Source organism: Onychostruthus taczanowskii, unplaced genomic scaffold, assembly GCF_017590055.1.
Source record: "Onychostruthus taczanowskii isolate IOZ18803 unplaced genomic scaffold, ASM1759005v1 scaffold7, whole genome shotgun sequence".
In the NCBI taxonomy this organism is placed as follows: Eukaryota; Metazoa; Chordata; class Aves; order Passeriformes; family Passeridae; genus Onychostruthus; species Onychostruthus taczanowskii.
This window is the reverse complement of record NW_024504786.1, coordinates 8,577,817-8,604,278: the sequence shown is the minus strand read 5'-3', so window position 1 is coordinate 8,604,278 and position 26,462 is coordinate 8,577,817. Positions and strand designations below refer to the sequence as shown.

At 45.9% G+C, this 26,462-nt stretch overlaps 1 protein-coding gene and 3 non-coding genes across 5 annotated transcripts; 3 read left to right on the top strand and 1 right to left on the bottom strand.

Moving 5' to 3' along the window:
- The first annotated feature begins 5,433 nt into the window (after positions 1–5,433).
- LOC121345252 lies at positions 5,434–5,548 on the top strand. The gene has a single exon (XR_005953949.1). It is a non-coding gene; the product is annotated as a U5 spliceosomal RNA (small nuclear RNA).
- Positions 5,549–6,431: 883 nt separating this feature from the next.
- LOC121345253 lies at positions 6,432–6,546 on the top strand. The gene has a single exon (XR_005953950.1). It is a non-coding gene; the product is annotated as a U5 spliceosomal RNA (small nuclear RNA).
- A 426-nt stretch (positions 6,547–6,972) lies between these two features.
- Positions 6,973–7,087, top strand: LOC121345243. The gene has a single exon (XR_005953940.1). It is a non-coding gene; the product is annotated as a U5 spliceosomal RNA (small nuclear RNA).
- Positions 7,088–9,526: 2,439 nt separating this feature from the next.
- On the bottom strand, positions 9,527–26,149 carry KIF2C (kinesin family member 2C). Of its 2 annotated transcripts, XM_041421525.1 has the most exons (21): positions 26,033–26,149; positions 25,856–25,950; positions 24,439–24,540; positions 24,171–24,219; positions 21,430–21,549; positions 20,578–20,694; positions 20,079–20,179; positions 19,730–19,825; positions 18,808–18,862; positions 18,556–18,718; positions 18,192–18,282; positions 16,510–16,573; positions 15,320–15,411; positions 14,934–15,076; positions 13,345–13,549; positions 12,790–12,900; positions 12,219–12,286; positions 10,914–11,016; positions 10,720–10,836; positions 10,232–10,358; positions 9,527–10,044 (listed from the first exon to the last, which is right to left on the bottom strand). In XM_041421525.1, the coding sequence occupies exons 1-21, from the start codon at positions 26,094–26,096 to the stop codon at positions 9,968–9,970; spliced, it is 2,160 nt and encodes a 719-aa protein (XP_041277459.1). In that variant the 5' UTR covers positions 26,097–26,149; the 3' UTR covers positions 9,527–9,967. The 2 variants fall into 2 exon arrangements, with proteins under 2 accessions (XP_041277459.1, XP_041277458.1); XM_041421524.1 differs by lacking the exon at positions 20,578–20,694.
- Positions 26,150–26,462: the final 313 nt, after the last annotated feature.

Below are 26,462 nucleotides of genomic sequence, written 5' to 3'. Positions count from 1 at the left end.
GGGTGACCGCCCCCTCGGGGCAGGGGCGCGGGGCCGGGATGAAGGGAAGGGAAGGGCCTGGAGCGGGGTTGCAGACAGGGATACGGCGGGAATGAGGGGTGAGAGGGCTCTTGGGTCAGGAGGGGCTGTGGGATGGTGGCCTGCGACAGGGAATGCTGATGTTGCAGGGGATCAGAGGGCAGGGGCGGTGCAGGGCCTGGCTGGACTGGCCGTGGGGCCGCAGGCAGACAGGAGGGTCAGAGAGAGGACGGTGGGCTGAGGGGCTGGGGATGTTGGGGCGCACTGAGGAAGGTGCACGGGAGGACCTGAGGCGTGCCAGGAAAGGGGGAAACCTGCCAGGGAAACAGGCCCTAAGTTCTGTCCGGGGCTGGGCGCAACCTTGATGTTGTGAGATGCAAAGGTGACACCAAATCACTGCCACTCTGTCCTTCCGTGAGTCCAAGGCCAACATTCCCTGGCACCTCACACTCGGTGTGAGGCTGAAGCAGCCCCATGTGCCTTTTGATCTCAACCTGATGATTAAGCAGTACTCTGGATGTAAAGAACTGCTGAATTGCCAGAGACAGTTCCTAAATCACTGGGGGTTTTTTGGCAGGAATAAAGCCCTGCCCTGACCCAGCCTTGTTTTGATTATTAGGTCCAGTGGGCTGGGTGGCAGCCCAGCACTGTTGACAGCAGAGTTTGAAGCCAACAACCAGGAGTTACATGTTGATGCTAGCACTGACACATTATTCAGGCAAGTCATTTATTCTCCCTGTGTCTGTATGTTCCCATGTGGAAAACGGTCATAATAAAACTATTAACATACATTTTCATACTTTGCAATGTTGGCTTAAAGACTCCTATGTCAGCAAATGCTGTTATTACAGCAGCCAGAGACAGACACCACTGCAGCCTCTGAAGCCATGTCATCATTGTTTCAAAATTCTTTTTTTTTTTTTTCCATTGATTCACAGGCAAGGCCTTTGTATCACTAAAATCCTCACGTCCAGAGGCTGGTGCTAGTATTTCTGAGTAGTGGGGGGGCTTACTGCAGCATTACACCACCAGCATCTTAAACATAAATACAGAAACGTTAATTTACAATCAATTTTGGGATGTTTCAGACTGTAAAGTTCTTTTAACTAGATCTCTGTTGAGGACAGAGGAGCACTTTATGGGACTGTAAATTTCATGCAAACAGTCTCTGTGAAATACAGATTCCCCCTACACACGAGCTGTTCTCTCAATATCAATCATATGCCTTGCAAGTAATGTTTCACAAATATTCTGTAAATCACAGGAAAATGCTTGCAATAATGTGAAATATGACTTTCACTTGACTGTTTCAGCAGAGGCCCCTAACAGGCCATTCTCCTGTCAGCACTAACATTTGTTATGGCTAATAACATTTTCAATCACAACTATTTTGGGAAAATGGATTTATTTTAAACCTGCTTCCCTGCAAAGGAGGTCCTGAAAATGCCCTGCCAAGGACACAGATGCCTTACAGAACACAGACCGTTAATTCCCAAATGAAATTTCATCTCATCCCAATTCTCAAGCTCTGTTTCTGAGCCAGCTTTTTGAAGACTTTACTTGTTTGTTTTCAGGCACTGAGATACATGTTCAAGTCTTAGTGGTTGTTTTCAGTCTGGTTCAGATAACAGGAGTAGAACTTTTGATCAGGTATCTTGGGGATATTTTGAACCTGATTTGAAATTTTTCTCCAGATACTAGGAGAAAGGGCTTAAGAACTTTGTAAATAGGAAATTGGTAATCTTGATGATTTGTATTACATTGAAAGAAACTTCTTATTCTGAAACAGAAAGATTTATGTTATTTTAACTCTTTTTCTCAATAAACAACACTTAAATAAAACCTAAAATGGTGCTTTTGTTAGGTAGGAAGTCCAAGAAGTGCATTAGACAAGGTGTGAATTCCTTTCTTATCCTTAGGCACGTTGATACAGCTTGGTGGAGGACAAGTCACCTGTGTTAATGCCACTGTTTGTGACCTTATCCCTCTTCCTGCATCTGTGTGTGGGCACAGATCCTGGTGTTTAACTGCAAGGCTCCTTGAGACTGGCCAGTGTCCTCCAGCCAACAGCAGGCACAGCTGTGGGATTGCCACACAAATGGAAGGCTTAGGCCCTGACATTCCAGCTCCCTTACTAAGTGCACCTTCACATTTGTCAAGCTGCACTAGGGGATATCATACTGAGCCAAAAGTGTGCCAAAGACACTTGGAAAAATGTAGATTTCTTTATTTAACACCTGTGTGAAGAAATAGAAGGCATTGCAGACAAGGGATATTTCTGGAATTTCTGTCTTCTTGCTTATAACTCTTTTCATTTCAGCTTTTCTTAGATTGTTTAAAAACATGCCAGGAAAATTAGATAGGGAAAAAAGGAGGCAAATGCCTGTCGTGGTAAAGGTGCCAAAGCAGCTTCCCACTGCCAAGGCCAGGCACACGTTCCTGGGGTGGATGTCCAGCTGGCTGTCGTTCCAGCACGTCAGTGAGGGCTGTGCTGCTGTGCTAACAGGCATTTACAGCCCCCTTGACCCTGTCACTCCCCATAAATCCATACCTATTTCTGCTCTCATTTCACTCTATTTATTCCCTGGCAGGTCAGATATGAGACGCAGTGTTCATATCATGAGGCTAGTGAGAAACAGGGCTGGGGTAATGGATAACATCAAAATGACTTTATTAGCAGAGCAGAGAAAAGAGCTCCTGTGGTGAAACCACCTGCCCAGGAAAATAATCTCAAGTCTGTCACAGATTCATTGTGCAGCTTCAGACATATCAGGAACTTTCCTTTTGCTAGTTTTCCTATCTATGAAATAAGAGAAAATGAGATTAAATGGTTATTAATTGCTTTAATACTATTTGACAGAGATTTAAAATGTGATTCTAGTGATAATTCATTTGTACAGTCATTCTTCACAGACCTTTTTAAACTTCTTTCTCATTTTTCTCTAGGCAGAAGAGATCATGACATCTGTCAAAGAGCAGGAAGCCATTAGCTATCATGGCTTTCTTGCAGGAATGGGATAGTGCCCACAAAGTTGCTCAAACAACTGTTGCATCCTGAACGGCTTCATTAAAACAAGGCAGGACCAGAGCTGGAGCTGGAGTTCCCAGAGAGCCAGATTGTTTCTGGCTCACCAACAGTGTGGCTCAGGATGCTGCATCTGTTTCCTTGGACAGCTGGAGGTGCTGTGTGTAGTGAGATGGAGAGGATGGCAAGGTCTCCACTGAAAGTTTGTTTAAAGAATAAGCTTTTGTACAGAGACATCCACATCCAGCCACATTCTGCAGGCCTAAAAAACAACCTGGTTATCAAAAGATGGAACTGAAGGGAAAGCCATGTAACTCATTTCTCAGGAACCTAGAATCAGTGTTTTTCTCACATTTGGATGAGAAATGCCTCTGCCTGCCTATAAGAGGACGGTCCATGCTCTTCTGCAGAGACAGTATCTAGTTCAGACCTCTACCCACTGCAGTGAGGTGGGGGTGATGGCTCCCAGGACATGTCATGCTGGCAGAGGAAGATGGGCTCCAAGGCAAGTGACATTTCTGGCCTTGTTCCCCTTATTCTGGAAGCCTTGCAGCCACAGATACCTTACTGAATTTCTGGAGAACGGAGGTGTCTTGATTCCCCTGGAAATACTGAGGCTGAACCACCTGAAAGAAGAGGACAAAAGAGGGTTTATAAAGCTGCTGTTGCTCACTGGAGACACTGGCAGGGAGTATAAGGAGCTCCTTTGTGAAAGCTGTGGTACGCAGCATGTCCATTTGTGCTTTGTCCTGATTCAGACAAGGATGTTCTTCCTGACCTCCGGCCCCTGGGGCTGCTTGCTGCACTGAGCCATTCCCTTCCCTCTGCCTGCTGATGGCAGATCCAGCAGTGCTGCTCTGGCTGGAAGGAGTTCAAAGTCTCAGCTATTGTTGAACAGTTGGATTTAATCCCTTTCATTTTTTAACAAGCTCAGTTTCTTCACAGTCAATTTGGTGCAATTTTGCTGCCTTGCTGGTTGCAATTCCTCCTGTTAAAACCACAGAACAGTTTCCATCCTTACCTGCAGCTTTCACCTACTGCAAACTTTCCCAAGAGTTCCTCTCTGGGGTAGGAGAGTTTTGTAGCTTGCATCTTTTAAAAGGATTACAATTTTTTTTCCTGTTTTTCCTTCTGGATAGTGGAAGCCAAAACCTGTTTGTTCTGTAGTTCAGAGAACATTCTTAGAGGGCATGGGGTGATACATGCTGTCACAGCTTCCTCCAAGAGAGACAAAGCAGGCTCAGTAGTGGGATCTCTAGCAAGTCTGTTGGTATGCCAGTGCCAGACTCTGTTTCTGTAAATGGCTGCAGAAGAGCCTTCCTTGGCCACTTACTCCACCTGAGAATTTAGCTAACTATATTTTAGCTGTGGCTCCTGACAAGGATGGAGAAAGTTTGTCCCGGCTGTTTGAGCACACTTCAAGTGGGATGCAGTACTGGGTTTTCTCAGAGTGACAGTGAAACAGCTGAGACGGCTGATCCAGGCTGATCCAGGCACACAAGTTGGCATCTCTTTCTCTGCACAAGGGTGCAAGCCCAGACCAAGTTCTTAAACGCCTCCAACTCAGCAGAAGGTCAAAAAGATGCACAGGTTCTGCTGGACTCTTTGGGCCACAGCAATTGGCCCCGCAGCTCCCAAGTACAAGAGCCAAGATTCCCAAGGCTGGAAGCTGTGCTGTTGTGTTCCTCCCCCCAAGCCCAGCACGGGGCTCTGCAGACACTCAGGGTCATGCAGGTGAGCAGTGGGCCATGCTGGGGACAACGGGCAGTGTCACCAGCTCTGTCCATCCCTGCTCAGGCAGGAGCTGTGCCTGTCTCCTTGGCATTCTGGCTGCACTGGGTAGCCCTACTGCCTGGAAGAGAACAGTCTGGAGAACTGTGTGAAGACCGTCCCTGTCACGCTGCCCTTTTCCCCCAGGATGTGACGGGAGAAGTGCCCTGTCTGTTCATGGAGCCCGTGCTGGGCGTGCTCTGCTCGGCACACCTGGAGGTCCAGGACAAAGGTAAGATCTGTCTACCCACGCTGGGCGGTGTGGGGTAGCTGGGCAAGTGTTCCGGGGGAGAAGGGCAGGCACAGGCGATCTCCGCCGAGCGTCCCTGGGGCCCCGATCCCGCCTGGCTGCGACCGATACGGGGCTGGGCGGGGCTGGGCGCCTTATTAGTATTCAGGATAATTTGCATACCCAGGGTGCACCGCGCGGAGGTGCTGCAGACACGGTAAATTTCGGGCCGCCGCTCCCCGGTACCGGTGGTTCGGTGCCAGGCTGAGCTCTGACCGCTGCGGGGAGCACGGGACGAGGCAGCAGAGGCTCGAACCTGGGGGCAAACGGCGTCGCTGTATGTTAGGAGGGACAGCCGTGAATGGGTACCTGCCGAGGGCCAGGCCACGGTATACTCTGGTTTCTCTTCAGATCGTATAAATCTTTCGCCTTTTACTAAAGATTTCCGTGGAGAGGAACAGGCACGAGTGTCGAGAAATTTTTTGAGGCTCCATTTCGGTGGAGCTCCCCCTACTCTGGTAAAGAACAGAACAAACTGCAATAGCTGAAAGGGTTGCTGCCCTTTACAATATGGTAGTCAGCCGGGTTTCGTGTGCGGTGTTGTGGGGCCGAAAGCCCGGCCCGCTCTGCTGCGGCTCTCGGCAGCACCGGCCCTGCGCTCACGCCTCCCTCCGCGCCGCCCGTACCCGGCCCGGGCCGCCGCCTCAGTGCGCTCGTCGGGTCAGAACGTGCGCGGGGCGGGGCTCGGGCAGCCCCTCCCTCCTCCCGGCCCGGGCCGTGCAGCTCCGTGCCCGCGGTTCGGACTGCGGGAGGAGCCAGAGCCAGGGATCTGCGCGGCGGTCCCGCGCGCTCCAGGCCTCTCAGGAGCATAGGGGTGGTGCTGGCGCCCGCTCGGGGCTCAGCACCTTGCGTGGGGCCCCTACCCCCAGCCCCCCTCGCTGTCTAGCTCCCATCCGTGGCAGCGGCGTATGGTGGCCTTTCCCGGAGCCGACTTTTTGCCTTTGCTCGGCGTCTCCTTGCCGTAGCGACGATGCGACCGGACCCGGGCGCCGCGGGGTCCTTATCCGCTCCCGGCTCGCTTTGTCCCCAGCTTCCTCGCTTCGTTCCCCCCGTCCCGGCAGGAGGGCAGGAAGCCTCCTCCGCTTGGTGTGATCAGCATCCCCTGGCTGCGGTGCGGGCAGCGCCGGGCCGGCCCCGCCGAACGCCGCCGCTCCGAACCGGCGTGGCGCCGGGCCAGGGCCAGCCGGGCTGTGGTACCGCGGGGGGCTGCTGCCGAGCCGGGTGAGGCCGCGGCAGGAGTGGGAAGTAGGGAAAGGAACTGAGTGAAGGTCGCCCTGTCTGCTGGGGCGGCAGCGGGGAGTGGGCACATGTGCGGGGTGCAGCATGGCTATCCTCCGGTTTCTCTTCAGATCGTATAAATCTTTCGCCTTTTACTAAAGATTTCCATGGAGAGGAACGCGTACGAGTCTTACGGAAATTTTTGCGGCTCCATCACGGTGGAGCCAACCATTTACGGTTAAAGAAAGAGCGAATGCTGAGCGTTCATTGGGGCGGGCTGTTGGTAATTAATTGCGGCAATGGGGAATACAAGCGATCCCTAGTGGCTCGGACCGGGGGGATAACGGACCTGCGGCACGAATGTCACCGAACACCAACCTACCCCGCCCATCCGCGCCGCCGGCTCCTCCTTCTCACTCGGGCCGCCCCGTTCGGGGCTGATTTGCATGCCCAGGGTGCTCCGCGGCCCCGCCGGTGTCCGGCCGTGCGGCCGCTGCCCCTCCCGGGCTGTGGGGGTGCCCGGGGGTGCGGCCCGCGGGGCCGGGCCGGGCGGGGGTGCGGGTCCGGTCCGGGACCCGCGGCCGGGCTGGTGTCACCCTCACCTCTGGGGGTTCGAGCGGACGGTGGCTGTGTCGGCGAAGAGCGTAAGGACATACTCTGGTTTCTCTTCAGATCGTATAAATCTTTCGCCTTTTACTAAAGATTTCCGTGGAGAGGAACAGGAACGAGTGTCGAGAAATTTTTTGAGGCTCCATTTCGGTGGAGCTACATTTACGTCGGTTAATAATAGAGTTAGAAATGCCGCAGTTGTATTGACCAGGGTTGGTGCAGAAGGCTGTCCCCTGAGGCAAGAGCTGCCCGGGTCCAGGCCGGGCTTTCCTGCGGCACTAATGCTACCCAGCGAGGTGCGGAGGGCCGCTGGTGAGGATGGTGAACAGCTCCAGCGCTGGGTGTTTCCTGTCCCTGCTCAGCAGTGCAGGCCACCGTAGCCCAGACTGCCGAAGCTGTGGCATGTGCATAGATCATTATATGCAGCCACAGAGTCTGCTGAAAAATTACATCCATCCTCCTTTCATGCTAGCAGCATAACTCCACCTCTAACATATTAGAAGTGTTTCAAAACATCATTCTCTCCTCCCTAATGATCCACATACACACCCAGCCACATTTTGAGAGAGTATGCTTAACAGGCAGCTGCCACAAAAGCCATTGGGTAATCAGAATCTACAGGACCATAAAAAGAACCTTAGAGACATGGCATCCTTTCAGTAGGAAAGGACTAGGACCTCTCAGGAAAGATGCATCCATTCACCTCTGGCACTCCTCTCTCTGAGTAGCCCAGCTCTGTCATCTCCAGCCCAGAGCTGGTGGAGGTGGGTGTTTGGGAATGAGGCAGAGTCACTGCCTGCAGGGAGAAGTGCTCAGACCCTCCCTGCTCCTGCCACTGGAGCTGCCTTGATAATTTACTTATAGGAAGATGTGAAATCTGCACTGGCCTTGTGTATTGTCACCCTTGATGGCTAGGACTGGAAACCACACCTGTCCTGCACAGGGCTGAAGGGTGCTGCATTGCTCATGGCCACTGTATGCTCCACACAGCTGGGAGCCACAGCCAGCACTGAAACACCCTTTTATAACATCAGCTGCCCAGTGGAAAACCTAGTGCCTATGATTGACTGCATAATGCTCAATGAAATTCAGCTGTTTGCACTAAAATTGGTTTATTCAGTATGAATTTCCTGCAGTGTCCACAAGATAGTGCTCTTAGAACACACTTTCTGCAAAAGCAGATGACAGAAAATATTTGGTGGGTAGGAAGGCAAACCTGAGGAGTTTTCCAGTGACATCTTCTCACAAGTAAGGGAGGGTGATGTTTGAGTCCTGGCATTCTTATGGTGACACAAGAAACTTGCCAGACTTTAATATACCCCAGGAAGCTCCCACTGATCATTAAACAGTTGGTTCTCAGCAAGCCCCAGTTTTAAATGATTGTCAAACCATGCACAGCTGAACATTTCTTGATTTTGGGACTGGTGTCTGTTGGTGCTACTAGGGCAGGACAGGAACACAGCATTTTCCATTAGAATTGCACCAAGAGGCACAGACTCGGGCCATTGGGTGGCTCTTCCCCCATCTGATGGCCTGCAGATCAGGTCTCTCATTCCAAAGGCAGATATAGGGAAAATAAGCAATATTAGGGCCACAAAGGGAAGGAAGTGGGCAATACTTTGTTCCTTGCACAGGGAAAAGCTGGGTAATCCAACAGTACTATCAACTGAAGTGGAACAGGATTGTCTGGCTTTTGTCCAGGCTTAGTAGGGCATAACAGCCCTGCTACTCTGGCTGTGCCATCTCAATATGATGCAGGCAGAGCCCAGGTCCAAGTCACCGTTCAGAAACCCTCAGTGCTCAGCCCCACTCTGCTCCCAGAACCTAAACTGGTGAGCACAAAGTGCCCAAGATGTGGAGGAACATCACACCTGGATTGAAGCATCCCTTCCGTAAGTGCTCGTGACTGATGTTTGCTCACATCCCTCAAAGATCCCTAACTCTTTTGCTGTCTTTTCCAGGCCAGCACTGAAACACTGCACATAATTGATGGAGTCCAGGCAGAATAACTGACCTCCAATATAGTTGGCACCTCCGGACACACAGCAAGGATGCAGACCACAGATGGCAGGTGCAGAGCTGGGGGTGGCCTTGTCACTTAAATTACACCCTTGACTTTCAGAGGGAGAAGGTAGCTCTAAGAAAAGAGGGAGTAATGGTAGATGGTCCCTTTGTGATCTGATGTTTGCATAGCTGCATCCTGTGTTGCTGAACCTAGAGCTCACACAATTATGTTATGCTTTTGAAGACAAGTGCTGAACTGAGCTGAATAAGTAAAAAGGAGCAGGCACTAGCACATGCCTTACAAGTGTTCCTCCCCTAACCTGTTCTTTCCCAAAGGGTCTGCACGGCAAAGGCCATGGCAGCAGATAGCTACACCTAAGCCAGCTTCCCCTTGATAGGGAATCCCAGCAGCATCTCAAAATTAAGAGGCAAAATGATCTTGAGCGATTTTTATGTAAACATTACAAGTTCAAAGACTTTGAAAAGAAACTTCAGCCAAGAAATCAGCCACCCGACCAAACAACCAGTCTTTAGGAGCTGTTAAACTTTACCATAATCAGCAAGAAATATTTTTTATAGGACAGATAAAATAGTGAGATCCAAGAACATTTATTTATTCAACTTGTTAAAATACTGGTTTTTACAATCACATAGTCCATTTTCCTTCCTTCTAGAAAAGCAAAACTTGTAACAGTTTTGCAATGCTTCAAGCACATCTGGAAAAGGTACTATACATGTGTAGTTAGTTCTCTTAGGGGAGACCACTGTCACCAGCAAAGGGCTAGCTATCTCAGGGAGAGACTGCAGACTCTCAGGCCCCCTACCCAAGCCTTGCAGTGGGTGCAGTTTAGCACTTTGCTCAGTACCCTGATACAGGCCATGAAGAAAAAGGCTGCTGGGTTCACTGCCCTTGGGCATGTGACCTGCAGACACCCTACCACATTTAAAACAGGAGTGATACAAACCACTGACAAACATGCAAGACAAGACAACTGCATGAAAGATTGCTTGTGAACCAGGTTTTGCTATAATGATTAAGGCCTCTGCCAGCTAATCTGCTTGCTGGCTTGCTCCTCCAGTTGCATGGCAGTCCCCAGGGCATCCAGTGTTTCTGTAAAAAAAGGTAAGAGCAACAGGGTGACTGATCAGGAAGCTGAACTCTCCAGAACAGCTGTCAGTCTCATAGACCTCAGCTATGCAGGACTGGCTGCTCAAACCCCCACAGGTATGCTGGTGTTACTTTCAGGTCTTTGGAAAAGTATTAGTGCAGTGCTAGTCAGATACAGGCTCTAACATACCTCTGACACTAAAGAAATTTCTTGAGCTGTCCTCTATGAAGTACTTAGCTCTGCTCACAAAGGTCTCAAGATCATAATCTGGTTTCTCTGCGATTTCCAAGAGGCAGTCAAGTTCAGTAGCCATTTTCTGTATTTACAAGGATAACAGTGATGAGAAATGGACTTTCTAGAAATTCAATTAGTTTCTTCAAATCTGGCAGTCTAATCAACATAGCTGAACATCTACAGACCAGGAGCCATCAGTGCTCATTAGCAGCAAGTAGAGATTGCTATTTGGAAGGGAAAGGGAATTGGCAAAAAGCACTGAAATGCCCCAGTTTAACCAGCTAGGCCAGAAAATACAGGAAAAAGTTGGCAGCGAGGAAAAAGTAACACCAGTAGTACAGCATCTTGCATAGGTGCCTCCCCAGCAGCTACTGGCCCAGACAAAGCAAGCTGCTATCAACTTGTAGAAGGTGGCCTGGGCTGGGTCTGCTGCTTCCCCATACCTGTCTCAGTTCTTTGAGCTGTTCTACAGCCTTCTCCTCCCATTCACTAATTTGAGTCATAGCCTCTCGATAGGTGAACATGTGTGGAGAGAGTTCTTCCTCCTCATCCTTGGAGAGCTGCAAGAAACAGCCCAAGTAAGAACAGCAAGTTGTTCCCAGCTTTGAGTTCTGGTTAGCCCACTGCATACACATACATTGAGTTGAAGACTTGAGCCTTCAGTACTGGTCTCAGCCTCCTCAGTCTCCATCTGACACTGAGTTTCACCACCTCCATCATGAGGGCTGAGCTCTTTCACTCTGCAACAAAGAAGATTTGTCACTCAAATTGATCATCCATCAGTTTCTTGGCTACAGCATCACAAAGCAGCTGCTGCAATCAATCAATCAGCACTCAGAAAGAAACAATCAGTTGCATTTTAAAGGTTACACAGTTACCATCCCCAGAACAGGCTTATGTGGGCAGAAACCCCTGAATATTGTGGGAAGGAAAGCCAGGAGATGTTTGTGTTAAGGAAACTTTCCTGTCAGGGTATCCAAGAGCCACTCTGGCTGTTACACTCACATCAGTTGAGCTGGGACCCAAATCCCTTCACAGCAGGTGGTACATACACCTTTATACTTAGTCCCTAGGTCTGTGTGTGACTATGCTATAGCAAACATACTACGAAGGTTATGGTCTTAGATTCTTAAGTATGTTAAGTATTTGTAAGTAAGGCCTGTGAGTGTTGTGTTTATAGTAAATTCAATAGAATCTTATGCTAAATAATTTAAATTAGACTATGGATTAAGTGCAGTTAAAGTCTTCAGGCCTAAACCTTTGGTCAAGTCCAGGGCTATGTTTGACGAGGGGGGTCACATGAACCTTGTAACTCAAGTGGAGGGTCTCCCTTAGTCCTTTTCATCTTTATACTTTTTTTCTAACCCCAGGCTTCCAGATAGATAATTTTAAGTTGATCTTAATTTTAGGTTGATTGATTTTAGTCAGCTTTCTCCTCTGTGTGCTTTAACCACCTAGTCAGTAGTAGAGTGAACCTTGCCAACAAACTGTGTCTTTCATTTCATTTTGAACCTACTTTGGCTGCTACCTTTGCCAGTGATTCTTTGAGTGAACTAAAACATTCATTCATGACACACATTCTTAGCACACCCTTACAGATGGGTCACAAAGTACTACAAAAAGTAAAAGGCATGGAGATAACCATTCAGGACAGGGTAAACTCCCTACAAGAACCAGGGCAGTCTGAAGTCTAGCATGAGAGGAGATTCCTTTGAGGAAAAGAGACATTACTCATAGTTTTACATCATCTCTGTCATGTGTCACACAGAACACCCAGGTTGGTTTCATATGACAGCTCTAAGGTACTTTGCTCTTAACAACCATCCTCCAGGTTGCCAATACAAACAATACAAGGGAACTTGAGGCTCCAAAGGTCAGAGTAAAAGCAGCTAAAACACCTTTTACAACAAGATTAGAATCCCCAGGTCAGAAATGCCATTACCTGTCAGCATATCTCAGTGTGTTTAAGGTGTACTCGCACGAACTCATGCCTGGAGAAATCATAGCTATCTGCAAACACAAAAGAAACCTTAGTGACTCCTATCTGACTTTTGCTCATTAATGCCCCTACAGATCTCACCACACAGCTGGGATATTTGAGGACAAAGGGCTAGAGTTAAGACAGCAAAGTCCATTTTTCTTTATGGATTCTGTGGGACATGCCAGCACTCCTGCATCCAGCTTTCCACTGTCTTTGTGTGCATCTGCTGTGCTTCACCATCCACAGAAAGCAAAGCCCTTTGAGACCACACCAAGCTCTCTTGCAGATACACTGTATTAAAAAGAATTCCACAGCCCTGCTTCTACAAGAGCTGGGCATAACTCACCAATTTGTTATCTCACTCACCATGGGCAAGTTTCCATGAGGAAAATATTTAGTTTTTTGGGGTTTTTTGTTTGTTTAACAAGATCTAAAGCTTTCTGACTTAAAAACCCCCTTGCTGTAAAGGAACATGCAGCTATTTGGTTGGATTATAGAACCTAAGCATTGTGTTTGACATGTGCACACTCACCATGCAGGTCCTTGAGTTTGCTCCTATGAAAGAGTCTCTTAGCACCTGTGTCAGCTTGCTCTCCCGAAAAGGGGTATGAGACTTGTTCTGCCCTAAAGCTCGGATGCACTCCTACAAAAAGACAGGTCTTGTGAATGCAGTATTGGCATCTCTTCAAACAGCTCTGCAAGCTATCAACCAGCAATGGCTGGTAAACCCAACAGGCTGAAGAATAGTCACATGTATTGCTCCAACTTCTTCACAGTCTTTCAAATATACTCCAGGTATCTGACTGTCACAGGACAGTAGGTATAGCCATCATATGTCACAAACACCCCCCCTTAAAAAGGTCAACTTGAATGAAGCTTGAAATAGCTGTAGCAGTGTCTGGCCTGACAAGACTGCACTACTTTCCTGGAAACATTCTAAATGGAAGCATCCTCTATTTTATGTTGTTCACATCCTAAACTAGTACTTTTTTGGTTTTTTCCTTATACTGGAACGAAACAGAACAGATAACCCCAGAGTTAGAATCCACATGTGGATTATCACTCTGGTCCAGGAGCTGTAGCTCACCTTCAAAGCCAGCAAGCTCTTATTGATTTCAGCACCTTCCATCCGTGTCTGCCGATCAGCATTAGATGTGTCTGCACCCCTTTCATTTCCTGCCAGATCCACCAAGGAAAATTTGCCAATCATTTGTCCTCTTCGGCGCAGTATGATTTGGAAGCAGGCGTGTGACCGTGAGGAGTTGGCATTTGCAAAAGTCTGCCCAGATGTCCTACAGCAGAAATGCAAACAAGCCTTAGAAATGTGTAACAAAACAAGTCCTGATAGCACTAGATAAGACCTGTAGCCATTCAATGAACCTCCTAGGGTTCATCCCACACATTAATACTTTGTGTGAATTACAGCATTGCTTCTTATATAAGAGCACAGAACTACTTGTGAAAAATACAAACCTGCACCCTGGTTATAGAAATTTAAGGCTATTTAAGCTGCCTGGCTCAACTCAGCCAGCCTACATTGGAATGCCTTTCTGAGTGCTAAAGCCTCACATGCACTTGAGCTGGAAGTCACACCTCCAGCACACCACGTCATTTTCCTAATGCATCTGCCATTATACAGTAAGCTCAGCCAAGCTCCCCACTAAACAGCATTAGCTGTGCTAGCAAATTACAATCATGGCAAATCCCTTTCTCCAGCCAAGCTGGCTTGGCACTTCACCTCTCCTGTGCAGCTGCACCTGCCCCATCACTGCAAGGCACAGTGACATCTTTTAACTTAAATCTCCCTGTGACCTTCTTTATCATTTGTTCCCTGAGAACACTGGCAGGTTCACTGTTCCACCCTCATCCCTGCTACTGGGGAAAAAGGAGGGAGTAGCCTGAAATATAAAAACAGTTCATTACTAAATTGCTAGCCAAAAAAGGCTGCACAGAATGCTGAATAAGCTTTTAGGATGCACATGTTTGCCCACACAGTGTAGTACAGAAGCCAAGAAGTTCTCATCTGCCTACAAACATTTCCACAGCAGTGGCAACTTAACTGAAGCAGATAACACTTGGTAATAGAGATTTTAGCTCCCAATTAAAGATACCAGTGTGATGGCAAAGCTGCCCTTACCACAGCCTTTCCAGCCAGGATGATATGCCAAGCCTACAGCTGTTCCTTGGCACCTGCTTTCAAGGACTCTTTAGACAAGATTCCTGAACAACATGCAGTATTTTTGTTACTGGAATAGCTAATCTGGCCTGCAGTTAAGCCAAAACATTTTTGCAATTACAGTTCATACCAGCTGCTGTTCCTTGATCTTACAAGCCCACAGGGAGCTACTTGTATTCCTGTAGACTAGCTGATACTAGAAAGCATCAAGGCAGCCATCTCCTGGTGTGAATGGTTTCTCTTATTGGAGTTCCATGAGGATATGTGAACGAGGAGCTCTGTCACTTCCCATGGAAGGCAGGCTGAACCCACCCCTTCTGCTCCTTTGTTGTGTAATCACTTCCTGCTACTCATGCAGAGGTGCTGCTCAGTGCCTTTACTGGGAATAACAAGCTTCTGTTTAAATCTCAAGGCACCAACTACAGGCATATATATGCTTTTCTAAACATGGAGATGCAACAGGACATGACTCCTCTTTTATAGGTTTTAAAACAACAAACCTGCAGGCACTGCCCATCGAGATCATTTTGATGACATCCTCAGCACAGCCAACTCGTTTTTCTTGGAGACCAACAACCTGGACCTGTTGCTTGCCATCCTCCAGGACTCGAAGTTTGGCCTTCTTATTCAAGAGGTCAAACACCTATATTTAGGCAAAAAGATTGAGGCAAATCTGAACAAGGACTCCTTGTAAGTATTTTTCCCTGTCTTTGTATATAGCCATATAGAAATAGCATCTTTAACATAGACTTCAAATCCAATTCAAAACACACCAATATAAACAGAATACAGAGAACTATAGAAAGCATTCAGTTTGACTCAGCTACTTATGAAATATTCAACCAAAGAAATCAGGCCAAGATTTAAAAATAAAAAAAGGTCTTACTTTTCCATTGTATATTTCAAAGAAAGTCACATAAACTTCCAGATTCTGATTCCTGTACCTGGGCTGGTTTAGGAGGAGGAAGACATCTTGTGCTAGTGAGGAAAGACAGAAGTTCAGTTAACTGGTTTAAAACACATTCTAGTTGCTACTTTATCTACCTTCAAACACTGCACAGCTATAACACAGTGTCTAGCACTGAGTGACAGTCATCCAAACAAATGCTAACAATCAGTGCTGTGCTACCATCTGGAGAACAGATTGAGCAGCATCATTACCCAGGGCCTGAAAACAGGGAAATACAGCAGTATCAACTGCTAATGCCACCCACAGACAACAATCCTTACTGCTCTGAGGGAGCACTGGGATCCTCTATTGTTTTGGACAGGCCTGAAAAAGTCACATGCTTGTGTTTCAAGTACATCTTGCAGAAAGACTAGAAAACATGCATCCCTGAACATCTGCATTGCTGAAGTTTGGAGACAATATACCAGCTTAGTTCACCCTGTGGCTGGATCCAGTGCAGCTTTTCACAATTAGGCTCCAGATTTTGAAGCTGAGCTGAAAAGCAAAGACTCCTTCAGGGCCAGTCATAACTATTTTTCAGAGATTAGCCAACAGTTGTTCCTGGATCAGCTGCCTTGCTGCTGACTAAGTTCACACTGTGTTTTTCTAAAGGCAAGGTAAAGGTCAAGTTTTGTGGTACTTTCCAGACATTATATCAAGGAGGGGCTTCTAAGCATCTGTTTTCGGAAATAATTTTGGACATGCTAGGTTTTTTTGCATTTAAGGCTTATGGAAAGAAACACAATACATACATCCTTTTGCCTAACAAGTTTTATATCACAAATGGGTAGAGTTGTGTTGTACTCAGATATGTCTGAGGTAAAAGCAAAGCAGAAGAATCAAATTATTCTGCCCAGCAAATGCCTGATTAGAAAATGTATCAGAAACAAGTATCTTTTGGCGAGTACAGTATGGATGTAGACACTTACAGGATAGAGAAAAAATACTTTGTGAAACAAATGAAAAAATAATCATACCTCCTGCAAACACCAGCTCTTATTGAAAACACAAATACTTTATGTATCTTCTACTGGACATGTTTAAAATAACCATAAAAAACAGATCTTCTCTAGTTAAGAAAAAGAAGGATTAACCTGATTTTTGTTTGTATAGAAGACTCAACTTACAGGCAAAAGCATATATGCCCTTTGAGGCATTCTGGCCTCTCACAGAGAAGTCTCCGCCCATAGTCTGTGAAGAGAAGAGGCCACAGGTCAGGCACAGCACCAACAAGTCAGCTTACCTGATCTTAGTCCCAAAAACAGACTAGGAAGTTACCATAGATAAGCCCCAATGCCAGCAAGATTACTGGAATGCAGTGCCAAATTAGTTTGCAGCTTCCCTATCAGTTCAAAAAGAAGATCTGGCCTACACAAAGCAGTGTGCCTGTAAGGCTCTGGGTGCAGAGTCAAAGCAGTTGTTCCTCCAAGGAAACTGCTTTGACAGTGCAACCAGACAGCCTCTAGTCAGAAGAGAAAGCTTCATTTGTTAGGATCTAGGGCAACTAACATTTTTGCAACTACTTGCAAAAGTTAACATGAAAATACAAATTTAGAGCAGGCAATACCTTTAACTCCTTTGACTCCTTTTGTGATTAAAGCTTTAATCACAAAAAAAAAAAATTCAGTTAGTGCTATCCTAGTGACTTGCTCTACCACTGTTATTTAAAAAACAGCTCAATCCCATGACTTCTCAATCTACCAGAGTTTAATGTGAACACTCCAGTCTCAAGGTACAGCTGATGTCCCTGCACTAGTTTTGCCCTAGGACTGGGAAGGGAAAGTAACTTCAGTTTTAGTGCATCACAGCTGTATTCCTGTAATGAGGCTCAGGTAAGCAGGTTTCTCTGCCCTTTCCAGTGCAATGAAGGCAGCCTGTGTTCAAACTTGTATAAAGCTCCAACTTTTTGTCTGGATTACTGGAAAAGATCTACAGCTCACTACATAACACTAGAGATAGGAGGTCCTAGCCTAAAACCTGCCTCTAACACTGAGCAACAGCAATGACTGATTACTCCAAGCAGTGCATTAGCCCAGTCCAGTGCAGATCACTGTGGTTTGAGGTAAATCCTTCTTGCAGAGCAGGACAGCACATTTGACTCCCCTATCATGCTGTGATGATTCTTCCCCATAGTTCCCAGAAGAAGAAAGTTAAAGACAACACAGCTGTTGAAAGTTTAGAGCAAGCTTTCTCTTTTGAGACAAAAGAATTTTCACAACTCTTAAAGCTGCAACTGTTGGACTGGAAGGAGTGGTTAGAAAGCAAATCAACTCACCCACTTCACAAACAATACCAGATCACTTAAATATTTATGTGCATCATGAGGCTTATTTTTATATAATTGCTGAATTCTTTGGAATGCCTGCAAGCTCAAAGCACAGGAGAGACTAGCTTATGTCTCAGACATAGGCTAATAGCCCCTCTATACAGATAGGAGTTAAACAGCAACAGGCATTTGAGGCAAGGAATAGCCATGACTAAACTGACATATCAATACATCCTACATCTTTGAAAAGCCAGATTCTCTTTTTTCTAAAAAGAAAAAAATATATATTTCTTATTCTTTTTTTCTAAATAGATTTTTTCTAAATCTTTTGAAAAGCCAGTACAATTTTCCACAAAACCTCAAAGGAAACCCACTAGAACATAAAGCTACCGAAAAAGAGTTAACATCTTACAAAGTATTAGCTTTAAGACAATAAAGCCAAGATCCAAAATTCTTACACAATTCTACTTATGCACAAGCATCAGGAAGCTCTGAAATACTTTATCAAAGCTAGAAAATTTGAGACCTTGGAGAAAAACTTACATGTGTCTTGCCACTGCCTGTCTGGCCATATGCAAAGCAGGTTGCCTTCCCGCCCTCAAAGATGGTCTCTACAAGAGGTCTGGCAGTGAATCTGAATATTCAAAAGATAAAAAATAGTTACAGCAAATATTTCATACACTGCATCATCATCAGTTTTAACAAGAAAAGGAACTAAAAAAAAAGCAAATCCTTAGGCAATCAGCAAGGCTATGCCAAAAATAAGCCTCAGACTTTTCAGTCCTTCAGCTTCCTCCAAAAAGGATTCTAATACTTATTTCAAGTAAGTTTCTTAAGCTTAGATGCCGTCTGGCCACAGCTCCATGTTTTTATCTGAAAGTCATTTCCAGTAAGCAGCAAGCATTACCTGTATACCATTTCATTCGAAGAAGTTTCATCAAATGAAAAGTCAAATCTAAATGTTTGGGTTTCAAGGTATTTTGTTAGGTCCACTTTCTGCTTTGGCTCATGCACCATCAGGACACACTTGCTCGGAACAGTAACCACATCACATTCCTTTTTTTGAAGTTCTGTTGACAGAAAAGACCCTCAGTTTTAACAAAAACCGTTTGAACAAAGTCAGACTGTTAAGACAGAGCTGTTTGGTCAGTACACTTACCTTGCTTATTGAGAGGGCGCTTTCTCACACAGACACAAATCCTGTGCTCTTCTATCTAAAAGAAAAGAAAGAAAATAAGTAATTATTTCCCAGTTACACTCACTCTTTATTACAGAGCTCCCTCCCATCCATTTTTTTTATGCTGATCAGTTGCTTCTGAGCTGACCCACTGATGCAGGGATGTCAGCCTTAAAGTGCATTCAGTGCAAAAGCAACACTACAAATAATTTACCTTTATGCAGCATTCACCAGCATGTGAGGTGGAAATGCTTTCCAGCAAAATTCATTATAACAATACTGCAGCTATGGGCAAGTAATTATTCAGCAAATTTATATCTTCATTTACCCCAGAGGTTTTTGGTAACCTGGAGTTCTTACTGATGCAGCAATTTGGGAAGTTTGAGCAGCACAGCTACACATCAGATTAACTGGGAAGCGCATATGCCATTGGGTGAGACAGAAGGCAAAGGTAACGAACTCTTCTCCTTTCACACAGCAATAGGTACACAGAGTTTTTTAATGGATGAGGGTACTGACCAAGCCAGGGTTCTCCAGTTTTCAACCTCTACTTTTGCTCCTCCACTTTTTGACATATTAGAAAATTGATAAACCTGTTCTGTAATAGGTCAACAGACCATTTAAAATTGTACCTATTCCTACAACAATGGCTGTGCAACCCATGGTCACACATCATTGCATGATAATTGTTGAACCACAGACTCTTCACTAGGGACAAAGTAAAAGAAGACAGCTTAGCCCTAAATAGGGAAGGCAAGCGATCTTACCCCCAACCTCCTCAAGCTCACAACATGCTCAGAGGATTTCCAAGGTGCAGTGATGCACCAACTGCTTGATGCCAACATTTTCAGTACAAAATAGAGAAGCCTACAGGCTGCAGCTAGTAGCCTCAGTATTTACTTACTGGATCATCTATAGATATTGGCTGGCAGTTTAAAGTTGCTCTGAATGCCTTGATCATACGTGCAAACTCCCAGTTCGGACAGGTGCTGTCAAACTCCTGCATGGAAAACCATGGATGTGAATGCAATTGATCTGTTACAGCAGAAAAAGGCCACAGAGACTATTAAACAAGCAGCTGTATGCAATTCAAAGCATTTTACAAGATTCACAACTTGAAACCAGAATCAATCCATCCAAAAGTAGAGCTTTCTAAGAACAAAGCCTGTCAAAAATATCTTTTGGTTTCAACTACAGGGTAGTACAGGGTCCTATAGAATTTTCCCTTACAGGTGTATTGTAGAGTACTCCACCTGTGCTCGTTTTATCCTGATTTCACTAATTTGAGCTCTCTTTTCTTCTCTCTTGGTTCTCATTTTCTCCATCTCTTTCACAATGTTAGATCTTCTTCGAACTAGATAAAATGAAAACAGTTCCCTGGGTTAAAATTTCATACTAGGTTTTAAGCATAAGATAAATATTTCAACTTTTCGAGGTTGCTGACAGACTAGCTCATACAGGAAACAATCATCTTTGAAGGATGGCCATTAATTTTGCAGCACTTCCTTCCCAAACCAGATCTAACTCTCACAGAAACTACCTCAGAAGTCACACTACCACCCTAAAGCAAAGGCAGCATTTCTGAGGCAATACCACTATAACAGAATTACACATCTGTAATAAAGTGATCGAGATATTCTGTCTTGCTGCCAAAGTCACCTTTTCAAAGCGTTAGTCTGAGTACACAAAGCAGCAATCACAGTGATTCACTGCTGACTGATGAGTCAGTCTTTACCCACTGCTCCCTGGTACCTGGGCTCACTGAACAGTTCGTTCTAGCAGCAGGCAGTTGATTCTCTGTATTTCCATTTACACTTGTCAGTGAGGCTTCTGGAACACAACCCAGCCCACTAGGCCTGGCTCGGCCAGCTGCAGAAAGAAGCAAAGAAGCTAGACCAAAACAAATAATTAGATTGCAAAGATCAAGAATAATTTTGTAATTTGTAAAGCCTCATAGACCACAGGCATTTCTCAACTCCTGCAGCAGGAGAGTGAACTATCTAAAACCTGTGGTAAGTGTGCAAGTAAACTTTTAAATCCTTTGCCAATCACCAACTTCTGTGCAATGCTGCAAAGGAATGCCAAACCAACTAGACAAGAATTTAGTATCAAGCCTCTTATTTCAGTGTTTTTGTAGAACTTAACATGTAAGGCATGCCCTCAGCTATTCTTAGGGTAGCCCAGTAAAATAACTACAATTTTGTAATTCAAGGAGGCTCAAGTTCTTGCTTTACTCAGCCAGTACAGGTAAAACTACTACCAGTATGGTTCTAGGGTGTGTTGTCAGCAGTGTTTAGGCACTTCTCTTCCCACTCTAGCACCATGAATATCATTTTATGCCATTAAGCAGACAGCACATCCACCCAATTTGCCCAACCACAGCTCTCTGGCTAAGAAAGTACATCATTATGCACAAACTCCTGTGGAAAACACTTCAGGCAGGAGCCCTGGATATTGCATAGGGGCAGACCTCTAGGTCTCTCATTTTATCTATGAAAAAGTTCAGGTTGCTCTCCCTCTGGGATTTGCAGTTTGAATAATTAAATGCAATCAAAGTGAAAGTTGTTTCACATTAAGAATTCACTGGAATGTTTCTCCACTTACCAGCAACTGCCAAATGTTTTCTGGTTTGCAGAGAAGTGGAGGGATCTACTGCCATCTCATCTTCCTGGAAGCCACACTGGGGTTCTGTGATGGTGGACATCCTGGAACGGCCACGCACAGCTTTGGAAACAGGAATCAGGGACACTCAGACACTTGCAATTAATCAGTTGTTCACAAAGTACAGAGCAGTGGAGAGGAAGGTGTGGTTAAAAGAATCTTTCCCATTAGCAAAGTGCAGGACAAAGCAATGCACGTGGGTGAAAAGTGGTCAATAAACCCACCACCAATGAAAGGCAAACAGTTCATTCCAGATTTGCAATTCCAGTGAATTTCTTTCAGATCCCACTAAGGATTCATGTAAGGATATTGCAGTTCCAGCACCCTAACACTTAATACCTAGGAAGGAGAAGTTTCAAGTCAGAACCACTAATCCTCTGAAGCTTCACACTTGCAGGGCTGCATGAATTAACTCTTTGATGGTGACATGGGTACAGCAGCCTGGCAAGTGGCCATGGGCAGCACTGTGCCCACCCACCACGAGGGCACCCACACACAGGCTGTGTGTGGTGCACAGTAGGCTGGGAGTTCTGTGGCACTACATTCAGCTAACAGACCCTGTATAACCACAACAGCAAATCTTTGAAAAAGGTCCCTTTGTAGGCAGTCTCCATTTTCACATGCCAAGGTATTTCTTTCACTGAGATCAAGTCCTTTACAAAGCTTCCTAGGAGAAGGATTGGAATGTTTACCTCGAGATTTGTTTTTAAAAAAAGCAAATCTGATATGAAAGAGAGTGTGATATGTAAGCTAGAACTCCCTTCACCTCTCATGACCAGCAATTACTAGAATTGATCCAGAATGAATCACCATTATTTCAAAGGACACCAGATGAGTTGGTGACCAAGGGTTCTTTTCAATTCTGAATCAAATCCTTAAAACCATACGCAAAATTCATTGTTCCTGTTAACTCTTTACCTTGACTCTCCTGCTCATGTGCAGAGACATTAGATGTGACTGCTGCAATTTTAGAAACAAAAAGCATCAGTTTCACACTCAGGGCATTTTATTCCATTTTCTCTTGTCCCACGTGCCCAGACCTGATCTCGTCTCACACTCAACAGCACTGTTTGTATAAATGTTGGTGCTTCTGGACAGGCAGATTAACTGGAGGATTCACTCATATAAATGGGTTTGATTCAAGTGATTCTTGTATGTTAGGATATTCAGCATCCTCAAAAATCCCTGTTGATTCCTGGGACTGAGACAATATCTATTCCTTAATTAATTCTGAAAGCACTGCTTCTGCTTCTCTCCTTTCCTGAATAAGATGGAGAAAGACACCTGCTGATCTTCTTTAATTTGTTTAGTCTAAGAACATGAGTGAAGCCAATGTTAGCTCTCTAAATGGTGCAGTGCAGAGTTTGCAACAGGACAGATACTCTGACACTCCTGGGCTTTAGCTAGTTTTAACAATAAAAATTATTTGAGGAGTACTGAAAACACTGCTGCTCTAAGCTCTGAGCAGGGACAAGACTGTGCCTCTAGCACAGGCAACAGATATTTTAGTTATGCAATTAGATTCTATACTTCAGGAAAGCTGTGACCTCTGCAAGGACATCAACCAGTGACTGGATTAACACACATTGTGTTTTCCAGCTGGCTATCCAGTTCTATTAACAGACCTATGTACAGACAGTCATGACTTTACCACATCATTTTGCTTGGCAGTTCACAAAATTTACAGAGTTCTCTGAATTTGAGAAAGATCACGATACTCCAGTACAGAACAAATTCTTACACATCAGGATTCTTGGACAACTCCTGCCTCTCTGATGCCAGAGAATTTTGTACTGGTGTCTTCTGGGACCAGCTTCCCTGTCTCACATTACATGCAACAGAAGAGGCCAAATATGCCCAGATGTTTTGTTTACAGCCCAGTTAAACAGAGAAGCACAAGTTTTGGCTAACTATGCACTTTAAGAGAATCATTAAATCAGCAATCATTCAACCTCAGCATCATACAGTGTATTACAAATAAACCTGTAATGCTGCCATTTGCAATTCAAAAAGCCTAAAGAGTCAGCTAATAAAGCTAAGAGAAGGTAGAAAATAGGCATTTTCTAACTCCTGACACCTCAGGAAGAACAATTTCTTAGCAATCCCACACTGACATCTCTATCTACCCTTCTGGCTTTGCTCAACACATTGTACTGACATGCAATCAGGGAGCTGGGCACACCAGCTGGCACTTTGGCTGCCTGCTCTGAAAAGTCTCCAAGCATAAAGCTCTACTTATTGTCTAGGGAGACTGCTTGATGGGGAGACACACATTTGTCACCACTATTTCTTTCTTGTCCTTTCTACTCTCATTCTGACGCTTTTAATCTTAATTATTGCCACTTAGTTTCTGCTGTTTTGTGGCACTTGCAAAGCTCCATACAGAACTTTAAAACTCACTACAACAGCAACTGCCTAGTGACATTTAAAGCAGGGAGTAACTACAGCAATACTGCAGAAGAAGAGAACACATCAATAAACCCCAGCTCACAGGAGCAGGACAGCAACCTGTCAGGAGAGTCCCTGCCCTCAGGAGTCCAAAACATTGGCATGAGACATTTGTTAGCACTGCCCAAACGAGCAGCCTTACGATGCACTAAAGTACAATATTATGCCTCCAGTGAAAGACCAGCACAGTTCCACAAGGGTATAGCAGAGGAAAAAAAAAACCAACTTTTTCTCACCTTCCCGTGGAGCAGGAATTCTTGAAAGGGTTGTCCTACGCTTCTGTTTCTGAAAAACAAGGAAAGCTGTAAGCAATTGCAGTAAACAGCAAACACCAAGCACAGCTCTTCAGGGCAACATCAATACAATGAGAATTTCTGACCAAAGCCTAACTATGAGACAGAAAAGACAAGTTAGAGATCCCAAACTTTAAGATGAGAGTGTTACATAGAACAAGACCTATGCTTTAGCACCTTAGAAAAAACTAAGCTACTTTCAAGCACTTACCTGTATAGTTACATTGTCTTGCAAGGGAACATTCTCTTTCACATCAGCAGGAGGCAGTTCTAATAATTCAGGATTTATTGCAATTACATCATTAATATCAACCTGCAAGAGCAAAGGCAGGATTTTACATGGTAGCAGAATACTGCTGCTTCCACTTAGGGACTGTTTTTTTTCTAATCTGGACTTTCAGTGAAGGCAAACAAACTTGACCCACTGCCTGCCAAATGTTACATTAAAACTGCTTGGAAGAGCAAACAGTAGTTCCTATTCCGTTTGAACAATCTGGTTCATCCAAATACACCAGACAAAACGTGCTCCTTAAGCCATTTACCCTCATCTGCCAAACACCACACAGCTCTGCAGGTGCCATAGAGCTCTTCTGCAGAGAAGGGCAAAGCCCATTTGGCATCCCCTGCTCTAATCTCCCACTGCTAATCTTAGTAAATCTCAGCAGCTCTGTAACTTCTGTGCTAGGAGAGCATTAAGTGTTTACAGTGTGATTGTGCTTACCGAAATAAACGTCAAAGAGCTGCTTAGACGCCGGGAAATGAAGGATTCAGCATTTAATCCATAACTTAATTCACCTGCATCTTCACTTGCTACTGCAAACAACTTCAGCTGGGACCAGCTATTCCTGACTGACCCCCATGTGAAATCAATTCTGCCTTCACCTCATCACACACACAGCATATACACATAAGAACATTGTGGGATTTTGAAGTATCTTCCTAAAGATTTAACACCTTAACACATAAATACAATTTAGCCAATAATTATAACTGAATCTGTATATTTTTTATATTTTAATGTAGCAGGCACATGGACAGGGTAAGATTTGGTTCCTAACAACCAGCCAATAGCAACTTTTAAGATTTTCACTGAAATCCAGAGTCTGCACATTTCTAGAGACAGAAGGACAAGTACATTTTCTGAGCACCAGACTTGTTTAAGTGTCAGGATTTCAGCCATATAACCTTCAAATGCCCCAGATTCCTCTCTCTCCCATCCCATACTGTATTTATTTCATATTGGTGCAGAAATTCAGGAAAGCAAACCCAGCTCTGTTAACATGGCACCTTATTAGTAACAGATTTTAAGAAAAGCCTGAAGGCCATAGTGTAAGACGTGGAAAGCCAACAAACAGCTGGAAAGCTGGAATCTTAGGACATTTAGCATCGGGATAGTCGACATTGCGAGAGGCCCAAGACCTCCTTGATCCCTCTGAAAGGCAAAGGGTGCAGCTCTGGCACTGCAGCTCCGTCACTTTACCTTGGCACATCGAGAGCACCGCTTTCATCGCGTATCAAACGAGGCGAGCCCGGGGCGAGCTGCAGCAGCGCTGGGCACAGGGCGGGCCGCGCCTCACGGGCCTCGGCCTGCCCGGGGCACGAAGGGGCCGCCAGCAGCCCGCACTCACCTCCTTGCCCTTGGTAGCGCCGCTCTCAGACCACTCCACGGTCACGCAGGAGTGCTCCACGTTCACTACCTTCACCGTTGCCTTATGGATCAAACCTGGGAAAAGCCAGCGTTAAGCACAAACCTGGCCGCCCCACGCCGCCCGGACCCTACAGACGCCCCATTCCCCGCTCCTCACCACTGCTCCGCTGGATGTTAATAACGACGCCGGGATAGACGTTGCGGCAGAGGCGGGAGTCCATGGCTCGGGGACAGGCACCGCGTCCCGCCCCAGCAGCGCGACACCCGCACAGCAACCGCCGCCGGTTTAAACCCCGCGCGCCGGCGTGCCGCGCGGCCTGCCGGGAGCCGCCCCGGGACTACATCTCCCGGCAGGCCGCGCGGCGGAGCGTTGCTCTTGGGAGATGTAGTCTCGGGGAGCGGGAAGCGCTGCCGCTCCCGGGGAAGGGAGGCCGGGGCGATCGGCTCTGCCCCGCGAGTGCGGCTGGGGCGGGCGGAGGCACCGCTCCCGGGAGCGGCCGCGGGATGCTCCAGCCGCGGTCGGGCAGGACAAGCTCGGGGCCAGCGGAATATCGAGGTGCGGCTGTATACACCGCAGAGCGGGCAGA